This window comes from Podarcis gaigeae (assembly GCF_964106915.1).
Source record: "Podarcis gaigeae genome assembly, chromosome: 13".
Taxonomy (NCBI): domain Eukaryota; kingdom Metazoa; phylum Chordata; class Lepidosauria; order Squamata; family Lacertidae; genus Podarcis; species Podarcis gaigeae.
In genome coordinates, this window is record NC_139689.1 from 53,055,171 (window position 1) to 53,074,364 (window position 19,194).

Here is a 19,194-nt window from a genome sequence, read left to right on the forward strand (position 1 = left end):
TGGGACGCGGGTGGCGCTGTGGGTAAAACCTCAGTGCCTAGGACTTGCCAATCGTACGGTCAGCGGTTCGAATCCCTGCAGCGGGGTGAGCTCCCGTCTTTCGGTCCCAGCTCCTGCCCACCTAACAGTTCGAAAGCACCCCTAAGTGCAAGTAGATAAATAGGTACCGCTTTCTAGCGGGAAGGTAAACGGCATTTCCGTATGCTGCGCTGGTGCCGGTTCGCCAGAGCAGCTTCATCACGCTGGCCACGTGACCCGGAAGTGTCTCCAGACAGCGCTGGCCCACGGCCTCTTAAGCGAGATGGGCACGCAACCCTAGAGTCGGACACGACTGCCCGTACAGGCAGGGGTACCTTAAAATATTGTCCTATTTTTGCCATTTCTGCTTGTTGGGCAATTTTGTGAAATCCAGGTCCTCATATGTAAGATATGCAGAAGTAGCACATAGATCAGATCGTAATCCCCTGTTGCTCTCTTCTTTCTGCTGGGTGCTGGTTTGCATAGGCAGTAATTGTGCCTGGGGTCTACCATTGGCCAGACTGATCAGGGTTGCTGGCAATCCAATGACACTTGGAGGTCCACAGATGGGCCACCCCTACCCTAGAGCACCATTTCAAGACCCACTGGAGACCAGGGTGTGTGGGGTCTTCACTCATTTTCAAATACAGTATCCTACTTCCCTGACCTCCAGCTGTGGACACCAGTGAATGCTGGAATCTCTCTTTGTTTTTGTCTCTGTTTGGACTTCCCAAAGAATAACTATGTGGGGTTGGGTGAGGTGAAGCTCACAAGGACATGATTTTTTTAAAGAGCTCTTTAATTATAATCATGTTTCCTGCAAAACACTCCCCTGCAGAACAACTGTAGAAAAATCACCATAGCGACCAGTGCCGAGGTGAATTATAGCATCTGTTTACATTTTTAGGTTGCTAAACAGGAGATTAATATAGGAAGTGAAGGAAGCATGGCTGAACTTTTCCTCAGTGGGAAAATGAAGAGGCTGAATACAACAATGGCAGAAACTGAATTTAGCCAGGACACCTGAGTTAGTTTAACTTCCCTGTTTCCATCACAGCATTTGCCTGGAAACAGAAGCTTGAGGATCTGAATAGCAACACCATTGCCTAACTTTTTATGGGCAAGGTGATTTTCACACTACAATGCACTGGTAATATTTGAGGGCTTGTTCATATTATTAATGGTGTTGCTTTTAAAAAAAAAACCAACAAAAACTATGTTGTAGCTGAATATTGTTTTTCTCTAGAGAAACCATTTGGTTTGTAAAAAAATGTTGTTTCACATTCTCTACTTCCCTGAGGGACAGGAAGTTTCAGTGAAGCTGTTTTAGAGGCTCAAGTTCCTTGTGAGGACTTTGTTCTGGGACATGTGCTGCCTTTTGTTATAAACTACTTATTTACAAAATGTGTGAGTCTCTCACATGGGCAACTACAAGTTTCAGAGCAACACCAGCTTGCTACTCTAATGTTTCTAGAAGTAGTTTTTGCCCGCCACAGGTCTCTTAGCACCTTTAATAAACAAGCTTTACTCTCACATTATTTTTGTTTGTTCCTGCCTCGGGGGATGGAGTCAATTAATAATTTACTTTATTGCAGGAACAAATGACAGGAAAGATGCCAGTTTGATCTGAACAACCCTTTATGTATGTGCTTTATGTGTTTTTATCTTATGCTGGTCTATCATAATTGAGAGAATGAGTATTTGTACGCCCAACTTCTACAGTTGCCCTATTGACTATTTAGCATGTGCTACTTATGGATGTAGGGATGCGGGTGGTGCTGTGGGTTAAACCACAGAGCCTTGGACTTGCCGATCAGAAGGTCGGCGGTTCGAATCCCCGCAACGGGGTGAGCTCCCATTGCTCAGTCGCAGCTCCTGCCAACCTAGCAGTTCGAAAGCATGTCAAAGTGCAAGTAGATAAATAGGTACCACTCCGGCGGGAAGGTAAACGGCGTTTCCGTGCGCTGCTCTGGTTCGCCAGAAGTGGCTTAGTCATGCTGGCCACATGACCTGGAAGCTGTACGCCGGCTCCCTCAGCCAATAAAGCGAGATGAGCACCACAACCCCAGAGTTGGCCACGACTGGACCAAATGATCAGGGGTCTCTTTACCTTTTACTTATGGATGTAGGTGCTTTTGACAGAATGTCTTCTGATACAACGGGGCAACTCTTTGGTGCAAGATTAGCTGCAGCTCTCTAATTGCCACACTTTTACCTTATGCTGACCTATGGCCATAATAAAGATTCCTCCTCCTCCTCTTCTTTCTTCTTCTTCACCTTTTTAAAAAATTCTTCACCAATTTAAAGCACACATGCGCGTGTCCGTGCACCCTTCATGTAGAAATTTAATAGACCAGGTAGAAGCATTATTGTAATCCTTAATACGCTAGTTTGTACATAAGAAAGGTTTTCATGCTGTTTTCTCTCCCCAGCTTCCCGCCAGCCTGAAGTGCACAGCCAGAATTTTGATCCCTCCTTTAGCACAATTTGTAGAATGGGTCTTAAAATTTCCAGGTCCCTGCATTGTGACATTGGCAACTAACTCTCTCATCTAGGCCTGCTAGAATACTGTGGGTCTGGTTCACTGCGCTCCATTTTTAATCTTCTGGGTGTTATAATTTCACTGGCCTGATAGATGTTTCTGTCCTGTAGGTTCGTCCCACTGTTATGGCTCCACTATTTTTAGAAGATGTCTGAGCCTTCTCTTGGTGTTTCTTGCTGTTCAGAATGGATGAGTACTTGTCTTCTAGTTGTTTGCAGATTCTTCCTAGGCCCCAGCTCGAGATCAGGATGTAGCTGGCCTGGTTTATGCTAGGTTCTTTCTGGGCTGACTTAATAATGCTGCTCTCTTTAATTAACAGCAAAGCCATACCAGCTATGGTACCCTGCAGAAGTTACTTGGCATCCCCACTCCAAAACAGAAACCATCCAGACATTCATATATTTAGAAAGTCTTTAATTAATGTTCATTTTCCTTTCCTCCTTATTGGAGGTGTCTTTAAGTGCTACTCACTATGGCAAATGAGGAAAGGTTTTATAAGCTGGAAAAGATTCCAGTTCTTCTTTTATTCTTTTCTAGGCTCTCAGTGTGCCAATGATATCTGAGATATTTATAGGTTAGCAATGTCTGTGGATTCTGGAGCACTTTGCTGTTTCACAGAGGAAACAGCCCTAAGTGTGCAGTCATCAGGGTATTATATCTCATGGCTCCCTGAATATGTACCTCTCCAATAAATGTGTTTACAAATACACCGAGGGTTTTTGGAAACAAATATTATATTTTAGGTATACACATAAAGCATTTAGGATATGTACACCTTAAAAAATAGTGATGTGCAAATCAGCTCTTATCTGCAAGATTGATGGAGAGGCTCAGGAAAAAATAATGGGTCTAGCTCAAGAATCAACATCTTTAACTCGAAGGGCATGTTGGAACTGTTAGCGTAATGAGTACAAGAGGCTCAAGCAGGTTCCTTGGAACGCTCACATTTGTCATTTATGACCAAGAGCTCCCCAGGTTTTACAGAAATGAACTGCCCCCACTGTTGGAGGCAGTATGCCTCTGAACTGCAAGGGAGGAGGGCGCTGGGGCACTCAGGATTTGCTTGTGGGCTTCCCATAGACATCTGGTTACCGCTGTGAGAACTGCCCTGTGATTGGATCAAGGGCGGTATAGAAATTAATTACCGGTAATTGAATTAATTAAATGCTGGACTAGATGGACCTTTGGCCTGGTCTAGCATGCTCTTTTCTTCTGGACTCAAAATATTTATATTTATTTCAGAGATTTATATCCCTTCCCAGGCAGCTTCTACGACATGGTAAAACAACGGAAACTTAAATAGAAATGGAAAACAGAACAAAACCCATGTATGCTTGTAAACACCCCTGGTTTGAAATTTTCTGCTGCTCCACAGAATAATGTGCCTTTTGCTCAGCTGAAACGAGTGCCAGCTTGTCCCATTTATGGAGGCTATCAGCTTGTGCTAGGTAGGCATCTAGCATAGCAGTAAAGTGCTGTTCCTTGCAGTGATTTGTGGTACCAGCCAAATGTTCATTTTTTTATTCTGATACACTCAGCTGTAAGGATTATAGGCTTATTAAATTAAGGAAATCAGTACATGAATTTTTTTTTAGTCAATGGCAGCCTTTTTCTTATTCATATTTAATATCAGTAGAACTCCTAATTTAATGTGCCACAAGATAATGCCTCTCTTACAAATAATAATAATAATAATAAAAATAAATAAATAAATAAATGGAAACATGAAAATGATGAGCGAGTGGCCTTGTAACAGGACAGCAGGTCATTGTGCTGTTGTTAATCCTGTTCAATTGCTGACTTGCTCTGTGCTTAACAATAGTGGGAAACTATATTGTTTAAAGAAATGCTGCGTTGTTTGGATGTACTTCTCAGTAAACACAAGAGGCCACAGGGCAGTGCATATGAGGCATGGCTTGGACGCTGTCAGAAATCCCTCCACTGGCCTGAGAAATGGCTTCATAGCAGGAAGATGGGCAGACTGGCACTCGGATGGTAGCTGCCATCATCAGTTCACGTGCTGTTGCATATCTTACAAAGGGATGTGACAGAGAAATGTGAAGGGGGGGGGGTGAGTTAAGAGGGTCAGGAATGGACTGCAGTAGCAGCTCCCCCCCTCACTTCCTTCCTCTCAAGGGGTGCAAATAGCCAACGGCCTATAACAAGCCAGTAGTGAGCCACAAAATTCCCAGTTAGCAGCAACCTATTTAGATATAAAAACAACAACAATAACATGACTGAAGACTCTGAAATAAGATGTAAAAAGGTAAAGGTAAAGGGACCCCTGACCATTAGGTCCAGTTGTGACCGACTCTGGGGTTGCAGCACTCATCTCGCTTTATTGGCCGAGGAAGCTGGCGTACAGCTTCCAGGTCATGTGGCCAGCATGACTAAGCCACTTCTGGCAAACCAGAGCAGCGCACGGAAATGCCGTTTACCTTCCCATTTACCTATTTATCTACTTGCACTTTGACGTGCTTTCGAACTGCTAGGTTGGCAGGAGCAGGGACCGAGCAACGGGAGCTCACCCCGTAGGGGGGATTCGAACCGCCAACCTTCTGATCGGCAAGTCCTAGGCTCTGTGGTTTAATCCACAGCGTCACCCATCTGCAAATTCCACCATGATTAGAGTGTTTTCAGTACTAGAGTACCTGAGAGCAAACCGTTCATCTGAGAAAGTGATTTTTTTAAAAAAGGAGAAAGTATGGATAATTTAAGAGTATACAAACCAAAATATGAGAGCAAGCCTGAGCAAGTGAGCTCAAGATGTTGGACATATTATTTCTGAGAGAAACTCTGGAAGCAGTTCTCATTTAAATGCAAGCGTAACAGAAAATTGCATTAAGGTAATGTTGAGATGGTACCTAATTCTAGCAATGACCAATAGAAGAAATAGTAACTATCCAAAAACATGTCGGGAAAGAAGCAGGAGGCTAATATTATATGTGGTGGAAATACTGTAGAGTGCAGAAATATCTAACAGAAGTTCGGAGAGCGCCGATGAATACAGGTCCTGCTTGCAGACTTCCCGTAAGGATCTGCCATTGGCCACTGGAGAACAGGCCCCTGCTCGACTGGATGGGCCTTTGGGCTGATTCTTCAGGGCTGTTCTTAGATTTGTATGTTCCCAATGCATGTCTTTTGGATAGAAGAGCGTCTTCCACCTCCCCATGTATTTCCAGAATGGTTGGTTGATTAGGATGGGGAGCCTGTGGCTGGAATACATTTCCTAACACCCCTGACCGTGCTGGCTGGAAGTTGCAGTCAAGCAACATCTGGAGGGCCACATCTGGAGGGCCATTCCTGGCTTGAGCACTTAGTGGCACAATGCAACAGAAACAGGCAATATCCATCTACAATGCACAGTCTGAGCCAGCCGTCTGAGGCATCTCTAGACTTCTTGCTGGAGCCCCTTTCGTCCTCCGTTGGGCTCCCTCTGCCAGCAGGGCCCACCTGACACCCTCGCAAGACAGGAAGCCCTTTCTACCCCACCTCCCCGCAAAAAAACCCTGTGTTGCTGCCCAGTCCTGCCCTGTGAACGGCTGCTGCCCTCAGCCAGGGCTTGCTTGGAAACCTCTAGTCCTGTGAAAAATAAACTGGGCTTATTTACTTCTGAGTTTAAAAATAAAAATAAACCTTGCCCTCTTCTTCAAGCCTCTTCCCTCCGTTCTCCCCTTCTGCATGTCTGTGTGTGTTTGTGTCTCCCTTCTCCCTTCTATAGTTTTGTTCTGTAAAATTTTATCACATTCTTTCTAGTTTGGCTTGGTTTATAAAAGAAAATAAACAATCAAATAACTGGTGTTCAGGGATACACACACACACATTCAACTAAAACTCAATAGTGAATTATATTTAAATATCTAAAAGCATGACACAGAATTGGCTTCTTGTTTAGTAATGTAATTAAAGTTTTAGGGAACATCCTCTTACATTAACTTTGATATCTGTGCTACTAATTACTTCTGCAGCTTTAATTTTAGAGAAAATGTGTTAATTTAAAATTATCTCTATTATAAAATTACAGTTGTAGTAATATGCTAAAGGTAATTTAAAACATTATCAGTTTTAGACTCCTAAATATTAGCAGCTGCCAAGATATTACCCCGTTCTACATAGATCCATCCTTATTTCAGACATTGTAATATATTGGTATATCACAATGTTTAGCAGGTGATATACAGTGGTACCTCAGGTTACAGACGCTTCAGGTTACAGACTCCGCTAACCCAGAAATAGTACCTCGGGTTAAGAACTTTGCTTCAGGATGAGAACAGAAACCGTGCTCCGGCGGTGCAGCAGCAGCAGGAGGCCCCATTAGCTAAAGTGGTGCTTCAAGTAAAGAACAATTTCAGGTTAAGAACGGACCTCCAGAACGAATTAAGTTCTTAACCCGAGGTACCACTGTATCACAATGTTGAAAACCAGACATTGCTCAGCCCTAGCATGAAATACGAGTTTGTGCATTTTGGCAGATGTTTACTAATAAACAGCTGTGGTGCCTTAATAGCATCAAATGCGTTGCAAGTGAATGTCAAGGTCTCCCCCCCCCATGTCATCTCCCCCCCCCCCCGTCCTTCATTCCTTTCATGTTCCTCCAGCAAATTATTTCTCTCCTCATCCTCTTCTTCTTTTTTAAACACCAAACAATGTGGCTTCTGAGGGGCAAAAGCATTGAAGTTTACTGAAGCTCTAAACATTTTCTCCCCATGGGAACCAAACTGACTTCTTTGTCCTTTGATCCCAGACAATAATTTACACAAATTGCCACAGAGTTGGACATGATCTGTTTGTGTATAAACTGGGCCTTTAACGTTATATTTATGAGCGAAATGAAGTGAAGTTTCTCATGAACTGAACTACTTGAGGCGAGAGAGTCACAGGACGCTCCGCAACCTCCATCCCCCTCTTGGCATGCAGAAAATGTCCAGGAGATTTCTGAGCTGCACCTTTTTCCCTGGTGCATTAGTCTTCTATGTGCAGAGAGTTGGGAAACATTCAGATATGCAGTCTGAAGTGATGCAGAGCAGGAAAAGCTCTATCACGCAATTGCATGTTCTTGGATAAATGGTCCTCAGTCTGTCAGCACTACAGACAAGACAGATTGAGGACCACAAAATTTAAGTTCCCATCACTCCTCAAGGTCCAGTGCCCCTGGCTAATTAGTTTGTGGCCCAGTTAGCATGTAACATTAAGCCAAACCATGGTTTAGCTGCAGGTAGCAAGGCGACATGACAACCAGGGGCAAATTGAATTTGTCAATTTTTTTACAAGTCCCCACATGTTCATGCATCACCATAGTTTGGCTTAGTGCTATGTGCAAATCAAGCCGATATAACTCCTGTTTGAATGTGTTATACAGGGAGCGAGTAAATGAGGAAATAGGGTGCAGTTGGAATGAGGTGAGATCATGAAAACTGAGCTGTATTCAAGGTGCATGATATATCTCTACCTGCTCTTCTCTCCTACCTTGTCTGTAAAAAGCATACCTGCTGTATGTTACAATAACCAGACTAACTGTCCCCGGAAGATAATCAGTCTCACTGCAGGACTGCTCAGTAACAAGGATGGAGTAACTTCTTCTTTTTTGACGATCACTCATAGCCCAGTAAGGTTGTCTTCTATGAACATGGTTTTAACAGTGTGTCCGTAAGTGACTATGGAGGCCAATTCTGGATCCACACGTCCTTCCACAGTGGGGACACCGGTTTCCGGGCGGGAGCTTGATCAGAGTGAGGGTTTGCCAAACGTGACTTCCTTTCAGCATGTTTCTCCCTTTCGTCCTGAGCTCGAGCGTCTTCAAAGCCCATGACACCTTTGGTAAAGGCTGTAACAAGGGGGTTTAACAAGGATGGAGTAACAAGGGGGAAACCACTGAGCCTCTTGGCCCTGCTGATCGGAAGGTTGGCGGTTCAAATCTGTGCAACAGCGTGAGCTCCTGTTGCTCTGTCCCAGCTCCTGCCAACTTGGCAGTTCGAAAGCACACCAGTGCGAGTAGATATATAGGCACCACTGTGGCAGGAAGGTGAACAGCGTTTCTGTGCACACTGGCTTCTGTCACGGTGTTCCGTTGTGCCAGAAGTGGTTTAGACATGCTGGCCACACGACCCAGAAAGCTGTCTGTGGACAAACGCCTGCTCCCTTCGCCTGAAGCAGGATGAGTGCTGCACCTCATAGTTGCCTTTGACTGGACTTAACTTCTTCTTTTTTTACCTTTAACAAGGATGGCTTTACAATCTGACTCTTCGAGCAGTGGTGTGGAGTCACTAATCCAGGTCATTCTGTTCATTTTTCACTCTCATGTGCAAAATAGTAAGTCGATAAAGCAGCAGAAAATTATTGAAAACAGCAGCTGTTGATGCTTTTTGGTTTGGAGAATTTTTTTCTGCTTTGTGTTTACTTTTGGGGTTGTTTCTGTGGTCTGTTTATATCACAGTTCTTTGTTGCTTGGAGTGACAACACATTCCATACTAGTTGGAGTGCTTTGCTTGGTTATTCTAAATTGGCCTTTCTTGGTTAGAAGTTAATATTCCAGATAGATTCCTTCCAGCACTGTTTCTGTTGAACATGCTGGTGTGTCCACAGGGCCCCTTTAATTTAAGACAACAGCAGTTTGCAGGCTTTTATAGGAGGTGGGACAAACTGCCAGCTAGGTTCCTTTTTCTTTTCTTTTCTGCCACAACAATGTGATTTACCAACCAAACAGCTTTGGCTGGCGGGTGGAGTGCAGCTTTGAGGGTGACTCCCTTAATGCCAGCTTCTGCTTCCTTCTCTTACATATTTGGAACTGGAATACTTCTTCAGCTTGATTGGCAGACAAAATACAGATGTCGTTTCCTGGCTCTGTCGTTTGCCTTTGCAGGCAAAGAAAGAGCAGTTGTGAGAGCAGTTGCAACCAAGCCAGTTTCATAAGTTATAAAAAAATGCAGCCCATAGATTGTATTACTGTAGCCTGTTCACCTCTTTGCTGCAAGATGGTTGAAAAACTTTAGCTGGTGCAAAATTCATTGACCAGGTTGCTTACTGGGACAAGATGGTTTGCACATATAGCACCAATTCTGGCCCAGCTGCACTGGCCGCCATTCAAAGTGCTGGCTTTGACTGATGAAAGGCTTAAAACCTCAAGGACTGTCTCTCTCCATAAGAAACAAACTGGACCCTGCGATCCTAATCTGAGACCCTTCTTTGTGTGCTCTCCCCAAGGAGGCACTCCTGGCATCTTCATTAGGCGCCAGGCAAAAACTTTCCTTCATAACAAGGCCTTTAGCTGATTCACATTCTGTGACTTTTTAAATGTGTTTGTGGGCAAGGGTTATTGGTTTGTTTGTTTGTTTGTTTGCTTGTTAGTTTTCATTATGTTACGTATTTTGTGTTTTTGTTTTGTAGATCGCCCTGCAATCTTCAAATGAAGGGCAGTATATAAATGAATTGGGGACTTGGGTGGCGCTATGGGTTAAACCACAGAGCCTAGGACTTGCTGATCAGAAGGTCGGGGGTTCAAATCCCCACGACGGGGTGAGCTCCCGTTGCTCGGTCCCTGCTCCTGCCAACCTAGCAGTTCGAAAGCACAAAGTGCAAGTAGATAAATAGGTACCGCTCCGGCAGGAAGGTAAACGGCGTTTCTGTGCGCTGCTCTGGTTCGCCAATAAAGCGAGATGAGCGCCGCAACCCCAGAGTTATCCGTGATTGGACCTAATGGTCAGGGGTCCCTTTACCTTTACCTTTATATAAATGAATAAATAATAGAGAGGTCATGGTTGATTTGCCATCTGACCCTCACTGGCGCAGGGAACACACAGAGAGTGATAGGAGCAACATCCCCAGCACTGGAAACCTCTTCTGTTTAAAGGCAGCTTTTCTGGCCCTCTTAGCCATGGGGGGAGACAATTGCCTACAAAAGCTTCAGGCTGCTCATTCATCCTGACTGACTTCATTTAGCACTGAAATTGGTCATGGTGACTTCTGGCATTGGCTCTGGGTTGTTTGGGATGAGAATTATGTAGAGGTTTCTATACCTACAAAGCAGGTACAGTTATCTAGCGCAATTGGCTTCCCTTGTTGACCCATATAGACTTTGCCATTTTCCCAGAGGCCAGGCATTTCCTATTATTACAGTTGACAGCTGAACACAGTTGAGAAAGGTGCTGCTGTTTGAGTGCAGGAGGTGGGCCCTGTCTTTTTAGACTGTTTTATTACTTTAATTTCTAACCTGGAGGAACTAAAATAAATATTTAAACTAATATAAAAATCAGCTGATGAAAACAGATTCTGAAAGCAATGCCTAAATTGATTCAGCATCATAAAGTAGACCAAAAAATAATCTATCGAAAGCCCAGCGGAATAAAAAACGTAACCCACTACCTAAAAGTATTCAAGGATGATATTCAGTAGGTATCCTTAGGAAGAGAGTTCCAATGGGAGGGAGGGGGCCATAGCTGAAAAGGCCCTGTTCACAGTGCTTTCCAAGCTGACATCTTAGAAGTCATAGTTATTCCTCTTCACCGGAATAGATTTATGCAGTCTATGCAACTGAAGCCATCAAGCATCCCAAACTATTTTACCACTCCAAACTACCCTACTAGCAGCCATTACCATAAACAGGGAATGACTGAATTGGAAGGAAGCCTGGTGGTAACCTGGTCCAGCACCCTGCAAACAGATAAAGAATATTTCTTTTTAGCCAATTAAGAGAGAGAATTAACAGGGTTAACTAATATGCCAGTGTCAGCACAGAGTCATACATGGATGTATCATAATGCAGACATACACATTATTTGGTGCAGAGGATGATATTTTATATGCTAAGCAGCATATTCCATAACCTCTAAACCTTTTTATGTGACTGTTGAATATATAGATTTTCCCCCTTAAAATGACAATTTTCCCCCAGGGGAAAAAGGGGGGGGGGAATCTATCTTCCCCACAGCTTCAGAATTTCCCAGTTTTATTTCTCTTATTTACACAGCTTTATTCATTTTGTCCTGTTGTGGTGCTTTTCATCTTGATTTTCATTTTCTGGTCAGAACTACTGACCATTATCACTGAGTTTATATCCTCAAAGCTTGGTTTAGACTTTCTCTACACCATAATTGTTTTTGTTTTCTTTTCTCCTGTATTTCCTTTTCTTCTTCACAATGTGGTACATTTCTTAAATAGCTTATATTTGAATTTTGTGTTTCTGACTGGCTCTCTAGTTCCATTCATTATTTTAAAGGAAAAAACACAGGCGAATGCTCTCCCCCTTTTTGTTTTGTTTTGAAAATCAGTCTACATGTGATCTAGCATTTCCAGGCTGCAGCCATTCTCGCTGTCATACTAGTTCTTGTTCCTTCTGCTGCAAAACTATACAGTGTGTTTTTCTGAATATTTAAACCCACATTTTAGGAAAACATAATATTGAGAGATAAAAATACTTTGATGAAAATGGTGTCATCATCTTCTTCTTCTTCCCCTTCTTCTTCTTCTTCCCCCCTCTCCTCCTCCTCCTCCTCCTCCTCCTTCTCTCTCTCTCTCTCTCTCTCTCTCTCTCTCTCTCTCTCATTTGGACAAATCACACAGAATAGCCTGAATTTAAAATTTAAAAGCATTAGCGGGAGACCTCAGTACTGATCTGCCAGGGTCTTTGCAAAGCTCTGTTCACATTAAACTCTGTTCAGCTATAGCATTAAACCTCGCTTGGGTGTATTTTTCCTAACCTGGTTGCTGTTCAGATGATCCAGTTTTCATTCATCTTTTCTACTTCCCAGCAAGTCACCAGATGTTCTTCCACCCAGTTTTAGCCAAGGTTATTTCCAATCACTCCTTAATTCAGACAGGTTGGTTTAACGAACTGGAATTAGCATCTTCCCTGGATAGATAGCCCACTTACAACCTAAGTTCTCCAAACACCTGGGTGTTGTTATGTGATACAACATTCACTCCAGTTTGAGTAAAATAAATTGCCCTAAATTAGAGATGTGTGTAGAACCATGGTGAGTATTTCGTGAAGATATTGCTCGATATCCTTTAGGATTTATCTTAGAAACTGAGTAATTAGGTCAGGCAGTCACTGCCTAACTGGCTTATGCTCGTGTTTCTATGTGGTACGACTATTGACGAATAATTCTGAGCCTGAGGCAGATTCTGCCTCTTTCAAATCCCTGAAAGTGTAGAACTGGAACAGAGTATTCAGCCTTTGCCTGTCCTCAGTTCACCTTCAGTTCCACATCCTATAGGAGAGTTGGATTTTAGCTCCACAACATAGAGGGGGGGGGGAGAGAGCATGGAAGGCTGAGAAGCAGTTTGTGAATTTGTGTGACCATGTTAGATGCCACTACAGAGAAGGGAGATTCCTACTAAGAGTGAGGAGAGATGTCAGACCATTTGGAAGTCCCCACAATAGTATTTATTATTATTATTTTTAACTTCCAATTCCGGGGTCAGAGGAGAGAGGGAGGGGAGCTATTTTAAGTTTCCAGGAAAATGGACTAATGATGGCACAGATTGGTTTAGCAGTATGCCTGTAAGCCAAACCACAGCTTAGCTGTGGGAAGCATGGGAGCAGCAGGACCAAGGAAAGGGGTTTACATGCATTTGCAGTAAACCATGGTTTGGTTTAGTGTTTGCTATGCATGAGTCTGGTCTGATCATTATGTTTGTGGGTGGGTGGAGAAAACCCATGTGTGTTGAGTAAGTCAGACTGGTTTCCCCTGAGTTTTGAGCTGAGAAATGCAGTATTTTTCAGATACTTTTCAAAAGCCATTGAAACCAGAGAAATGACAAGGAAGAGAATATACAGAGGACCGATTACTAAAGTAATAACTCAGCTAAAATAACTGTGTCAGTGGCTGGTAACGGATTAACTGAATAAAATGTGTAACAAGTATGACAAGCTCATGTGTGGCTGCTTGGTGTGAGAAGAGCAGGGGTTTTAAAACTCCTCTGTGAAGTTGGCGAGTTGTGTAGCTGCAGCACAGAGCTAGGGCACAGCTCCTCTGCTGAAGTCATTTCTCTAAGACCAAGGTCATGACTTAACTGCTCCTCACAGATCTCTTGGCATCTGCACAAGAACAGGGATGATACTTGATTAGCCTCAGGGCAGATTTCCAGGTGGATAAATTACCTGGCAGTCAGTGACGACACAACAAAAAATTATCCTTATGCGTTGTAATTTAAGAACACAGCAGAATGGGAAAGGTGTGACCTGTATGGTTTTTTTTTTGTGTGAAGACTGTTTGCTTAAAAAATGGTCACAAAATGCTCAATATGACCATTTCTGTTGCATATCAAAAGTCTCCCCAAAAGACCTCCTGGCACCCTCTTTTATTGCTGTCATCTTGCCATTTTACTTTCTTAAAAGCCAGTTGCCCCAATTCAACTAAAGTTCCTTGTGCCTAAGTATCTTCTTCTCATTTTTCGATAGTAAGCCCCCCAACTGAGCATCGCAGAACTAAATTCTAACTAAACCACCATAAGATTGTGTTGTAGGTCCCACTGAAAGCAATGGGATTAAGAAAGTTGCAACAAGCTTGTTCCATTGGACAAGGTGACAATCCTATGTCTCTTACCAGTAAGCCCCATTGAACTGAACTCACTGGAATTTATTTTTTCAGTGGACAAGAATAGGGTTTCACTGTAAGGCCTGCGATTGCCTTTAGCTAGATCAAGGCCAATATTCATGCACGTAGTTAAGATAAAAGAATGATCCAAGAGCACAGCTGAAAAAATAGTAATACTATTTAAGACAGCTAAAATAAGTTCTTTTTGAATACAAATTTGAAGCTGAAGTTGGAGCGCTGATATTTTCCCTCTGAAGGGCAACCCACAGACTGAGGGACAGTGGAGTGGAGTTTGTGTGTGCTTGCCCTTGCCCCTATTCCCATACTAAGACCTCATATGTTCACCTAGAGCTTCCTGTAGTTTTGAGAAAATTAGCAGAGCAGCGACGTCTTCCCAAAGTATTCCTAGAGTGGCACTACACTGTTAATAACAAAGATTGATAGCAAAGGGGAAGGTGCCTCTCATGATCTACTCTCTTTCTGACATCAAATGGATCTTCGACTTCTCCAAAGCATAGAAGGCAACCAGTGGGGACAGTAAAACTGTTTTAGAGCCGAAACTTAAGTTTAGATGTTCTGTTAAGAGTTGCATAGGACATGGAAACCAGGAGATTCAGTGGCCCACATGGTAAATACTGTTTGTGCAGTAATCCTTGTAGGTACATTCAGATGTTTCTGTAACGTCTTCCCATTTTTGTTTTGTCTGCTTTAGGGGGAAATCCAGGACAATTACTTTTGAGCAGTTCAAGGAAGCACTTCAGGAGCTGTCCAAGAAGCGTTTCAAAGACAAGAGCAACGAGGAAGCGGTGCAAGAAATGCACAAGCTCATTGAAGGGAAAGCCCCCGTCATAGCTGGAGTCACGGTATGGGACCCTGATGCTCAGTAACTCTGACATTCTTTTCTAAGGCCTCTCTTCAAATCATAGACTTCTCATTTCCTCTCACAAGAAGAGTCCTGAAGTTTTGATCAACCCAGCAGGATGCTCATCTGGTTTCACTCTAATGTTCTCGGTGGCAGCTTTTGCGAAGCCAGAACATTCCATAAGAGTTGTATCCTAATGACCAATATTCCTGTTCACCTAATGCTTAAAGATTTTGATTTCTGCTAGAAACTTGTTTTCAGTTAAAATGTGCAAAACAAAATGCAGAAATTCTGTCTTTCCTACTGCATAATTCTCAGAATGTGGGTTTTCTGGGTTGTAGGACTTTGATAACATGCCACTTGCATATGAGCCATGGAACAGTTCAGAACAAAGATAGCAGCCTTCACTCTGCACCAGGGCATTGTGTGGCTCCCACTGTACCAGCAAATATCACCCCCACCCCACCCCCCACATCATGTGGCTAAATGAAATAATAATAAAAAAAGTCCAGTAGCACCTTAGAGACCAACTAAGTTTGTTCTGGGTATAAGCTTTTGTGTGCATGCACACTTCTTCAGATACACTGAAACAGAAGTCACAATTAAAAAAAAAAAATGCGTCAGACCAACATGGCTCAATCTAGAATTGTGGCTAAATGGGTGAATGATGCAAGGGTGGAAATGGATGAAGCCAGCTTCTGACTGTCTTCAGCGAGAATAAAATCGGCTCTTTCACTCTTGCATCTTTCCTATTCTACTCCAAGCTTAGTGACGTGTGTGTGTGTGTGTGTGTGTGTGTGTATAGGCTGTCAGTGATGTCAAGGGGAGCATGGTGCAGTCTCCAAATAGTTGGATTTGGAAGGATCGAGCTGCCCAAGCTTAGTCAGATGATCATTCCTTTTTTTAGAACAATACTTCAGCCATTTAGTTTCCCTTTGCCACGTGTATAAAGAATTTTGCTGTAGTCTGCATAGTTCTCATCAACATACAGCTAAATGGAAAGTGAGAACTTTGAACTCTTTCCAAGATGGGGCAAATTCCATGTACCCCACTGTATATAAGTACGAAGGGGCAATCACTGTGGCTTTCTTTGCTGACCTATCTCCCCCCCCCCCCAAAAAAAAAAGGCTGCACATTCTGGTGCATTCTAAGCCACCCTGGGTATTTGATCACCAAACTGCAGCCCAGTCCTAACTGTGGAAATGAGTTGCTTGCTTCTACTCTCAAAATCCAGGGCTAATTCTGAAGATTAACAGAGCAAGGCGAGCCATCGCCAGCCCATGGCATTGCCAAGTAAGCAGTGGCACTACCTCTTTCACACTAGCTTTATCAACAATATTATGGGTTTAAGGGCACCAAAGGCTCACTTACCAAATACCATGATGGTGTGGGGAGTAAGCAGCAGTGGGTTGCCACTGCTCACCTGACCTCTGGTCAGTTGTGTTTCTGCGACATACCAGGCGGTAGATGAGGAGAAAGGTTGGCACAGTACAAATATGCCAGCCGAGCTGAGCACTGATGTCACCACTGACTCCATCTCCTGCTAAGTGGTAGCAACCAACTGGAGGTTAGGTAAGCCATGGCAGCCCACCCACCCACCCCCATCCGCTACTGGGAGAAAGCTGTGCCATTATTCCTGGTTCAAGACCCATGGCACTTTATAGAAATTGAACTGAAGCTGAGAAGTTTGCTGAGGTGATGGCTGAGCTGGAGGGCCACGCTCTGCTCCTTACCTCAGTGGAACTTAATATGATGAAAACCTAAGATTGATCAATGAAGGAGGTCAACCTGTTCCAGTGCCTGGGAATAGAATCCCCCTAACTCAAGGGACGTGGGTGGCGCTGTGGGTAAAAGCCTCAGCGCCTAGGGCTTGCTGATCGAAAGGTCGGCGGTTCGAATCCCCGCGGCGGGGTGCGCTCCCGCTGCTCGGTCCCAGCGCCTGCCAACCTAGCAGTTCGAAAGCACCCCCGGGTGCGAGTAGATAAATAGGGACCGCTTACTGGTGGGAAGGTAAACGGCGTTTCCGTGTGCTGCGCTGGCTCGCCAGAGCAGCGATGTCACACTGGCCATGTGACCCGGAAGTGTCTCCGGACAGCGCTGGCCCCCGGCCTCTTGAGTGAGATGGGCGCACCAACCCCAGAGTCTGTCAAGACTGGCCCGTACGGGCAGGGGTACCTTTACCTTTACCTTTAACTCATGTAATGTGGTCAATGCCTCTTAGGACCTGTGGACTTCAAAGCGTGATGTGTACACAAAGGTGCCCCAAATTCAAAATGCAATCTTGAACAGTGTTTTCTGTGAAGCAGGCACTCCCACCAGAGGCCTCTGACTGCACAGCTACCGGACAAGCTGAGATTTGACTTAAGAATAATGTGACATGTACATGGTTGATTGCTATGGATTAGGAAAACGGCAAAGAACTGAATCTGTGGTTTCTTAAAGGCTGACCCCACTCTTGTATCGGAGACCTTTGCTGTTTCTTTGATGCCTTGGTTGATATATATGTAAAGCATGGTGGACATTAATCAAGTTTAGAACAGCTGGCACTTGAACTCTTCCATCCAACCTATAAATTTCACAGCATCCACAATGAGCGGTGAAAAAGAAAGGAATGGAAACTCTTACGCCATTTGAATTGTTATCTCCAAGGTTCTTTTGAGCACGTCCAGCAGAGCCATGGATTTTCCTAGCTCAAATTCCATTTTTCTTTTGAAGTAGATGCCTTTAGAGGCAGAATGTTCAATCATCCTGTCTCCCAGAATGATTTGTGCTAAGAGGTGACCAGGAAGGCTTGCAGCCACCAGCTTTGAAAAAGGACGTGGCAGTGTTCCATCATGCCTTTGGCTGGACTTTGGAAAGCCCAATGTTTACTCACTTAGGAGCAATTTGGAAGGAATTCCCAGTCTTTAGGGCAAGCCCAAGACATTTTGGCACCTGAGGCAAACCACAAAATGGTGCTTCCTCCCCTGGCCGGGCAAGAAGGGATGAGTGAAGATCCTACATCGGGAACAAGGGGGGGCTAAAGATCTATATATGGGATCTGCTGCCCCATGGATCCTGCCTCCTAAGGCATTTGCCTCACCTTGCCTCATGGCTAGGTCGGTCCTGCATCACTTACTGTTTTCTCGGCACTGGCAAAATTTCTACTGGCACCAGTCCACAGTGAAAATAATAGCATTTGCTCAAGTATCAGATATCCCTTTTAAATTTCTGCCACATGCTGAAGGGGCAAATTGTTTTAGTTTTTTTAAATAAATTAATTATTTTAAACCCAAATAATGACTTTCTTTTTCAGTATTGAAAGCTGTAGTGGGGGGGGCCAACCTGGCCATATTGGACTGTGTGCATGGTCACCGCCCATAAATGCACTGAAGACAAATGCTGTGCTTTAATTCAAAAACCTTTGAAGTGGCCTCCTATATGATGGTTAGATAGTAAGAAAGTGCTGTGGCAAGGCCTGCTGTACCACACAGGAGGTAGGCAGGGCTGACCCACCCATGAGGCAAGGTGAGGCAGAGACCTCGGGCGGCAGACCTGGGCCCAAGGAGCATGCCGCTTTGCTGACTCCTCTGCCTGTGCAACTGTGCTTCCATCTCTGCTGCCACACCTCCACCACCTACTCCTCTGTGGGCATACCAAAGCCATCCCCTGTGGCAGTGGCAAGGGTGTGTGCGCCTGGTGGCAGGGCACACCCATTGTGAAGGAGGCAGGGGCATGGCAGCAGCATGGTGTCTCCGTGGAGGAGGAGGCAGCAGCGCATGCTTGCAGTGGAGTGCAGTGGCAGTGGGGTTTGCCTCAAGCAGCAAAACGTTCTGGGCCAGCCCTTCAGGAAGGTTAGTCTTCCCCCTAGGGCAGGATGGTTAAGGTCTAGCTATCAAGCTGGAAGTAGTTTCCTTGTCCAAACATTCATGCTTAGACGTGGCCAGCTCTCCCTGTGAACCGAGAATGTGTCCCACAATCCTCTGTAGTGATGTAGAAGCAACTCTGTCAACATTAAAGTCCAGTCCTAATATCCTACTGTAATTAAACCTGTTGCCGTCGCTGAAATAATAATATATTATTCACACAATTCCATCTCCCACTTTCCTTTCTGTCTATTTTTAGATAAGACCTTTCAGACAGAGATCTCATCACTCCTTTTATGCTACATAGATGACACTATGTATTTTTTAAAAAACACATTTGGATTGATTGCATAATTTGTTGTATCAATCTATTTTTTGTTGTTGTAATTCTCC

General features: G+C 44.1%; 1 protein-coding gene across 1 annotated transcript in view; it reads left to right on the forward strand.

Annotated features, from left to right (window-relative positions):
- The window catches only part of TPPP (tubulin polymerization promoting protein), a 51,690-nt gene that overhangs the window by 26,334 nt on the left and 6,162 nt on the right, over positions 1-19,194 (forward strand). Inside the window, exon 3 of the mRNA XM_083709941.1 lies at positions 14,807-14,957. Coding sequence (XP_083566067.1) covers positions 14,807-14,957 — 151 coding nt within the window. The remainder of the gene's footprint in view (positions 1-14,806; positions 14,958-19,194) is intronic.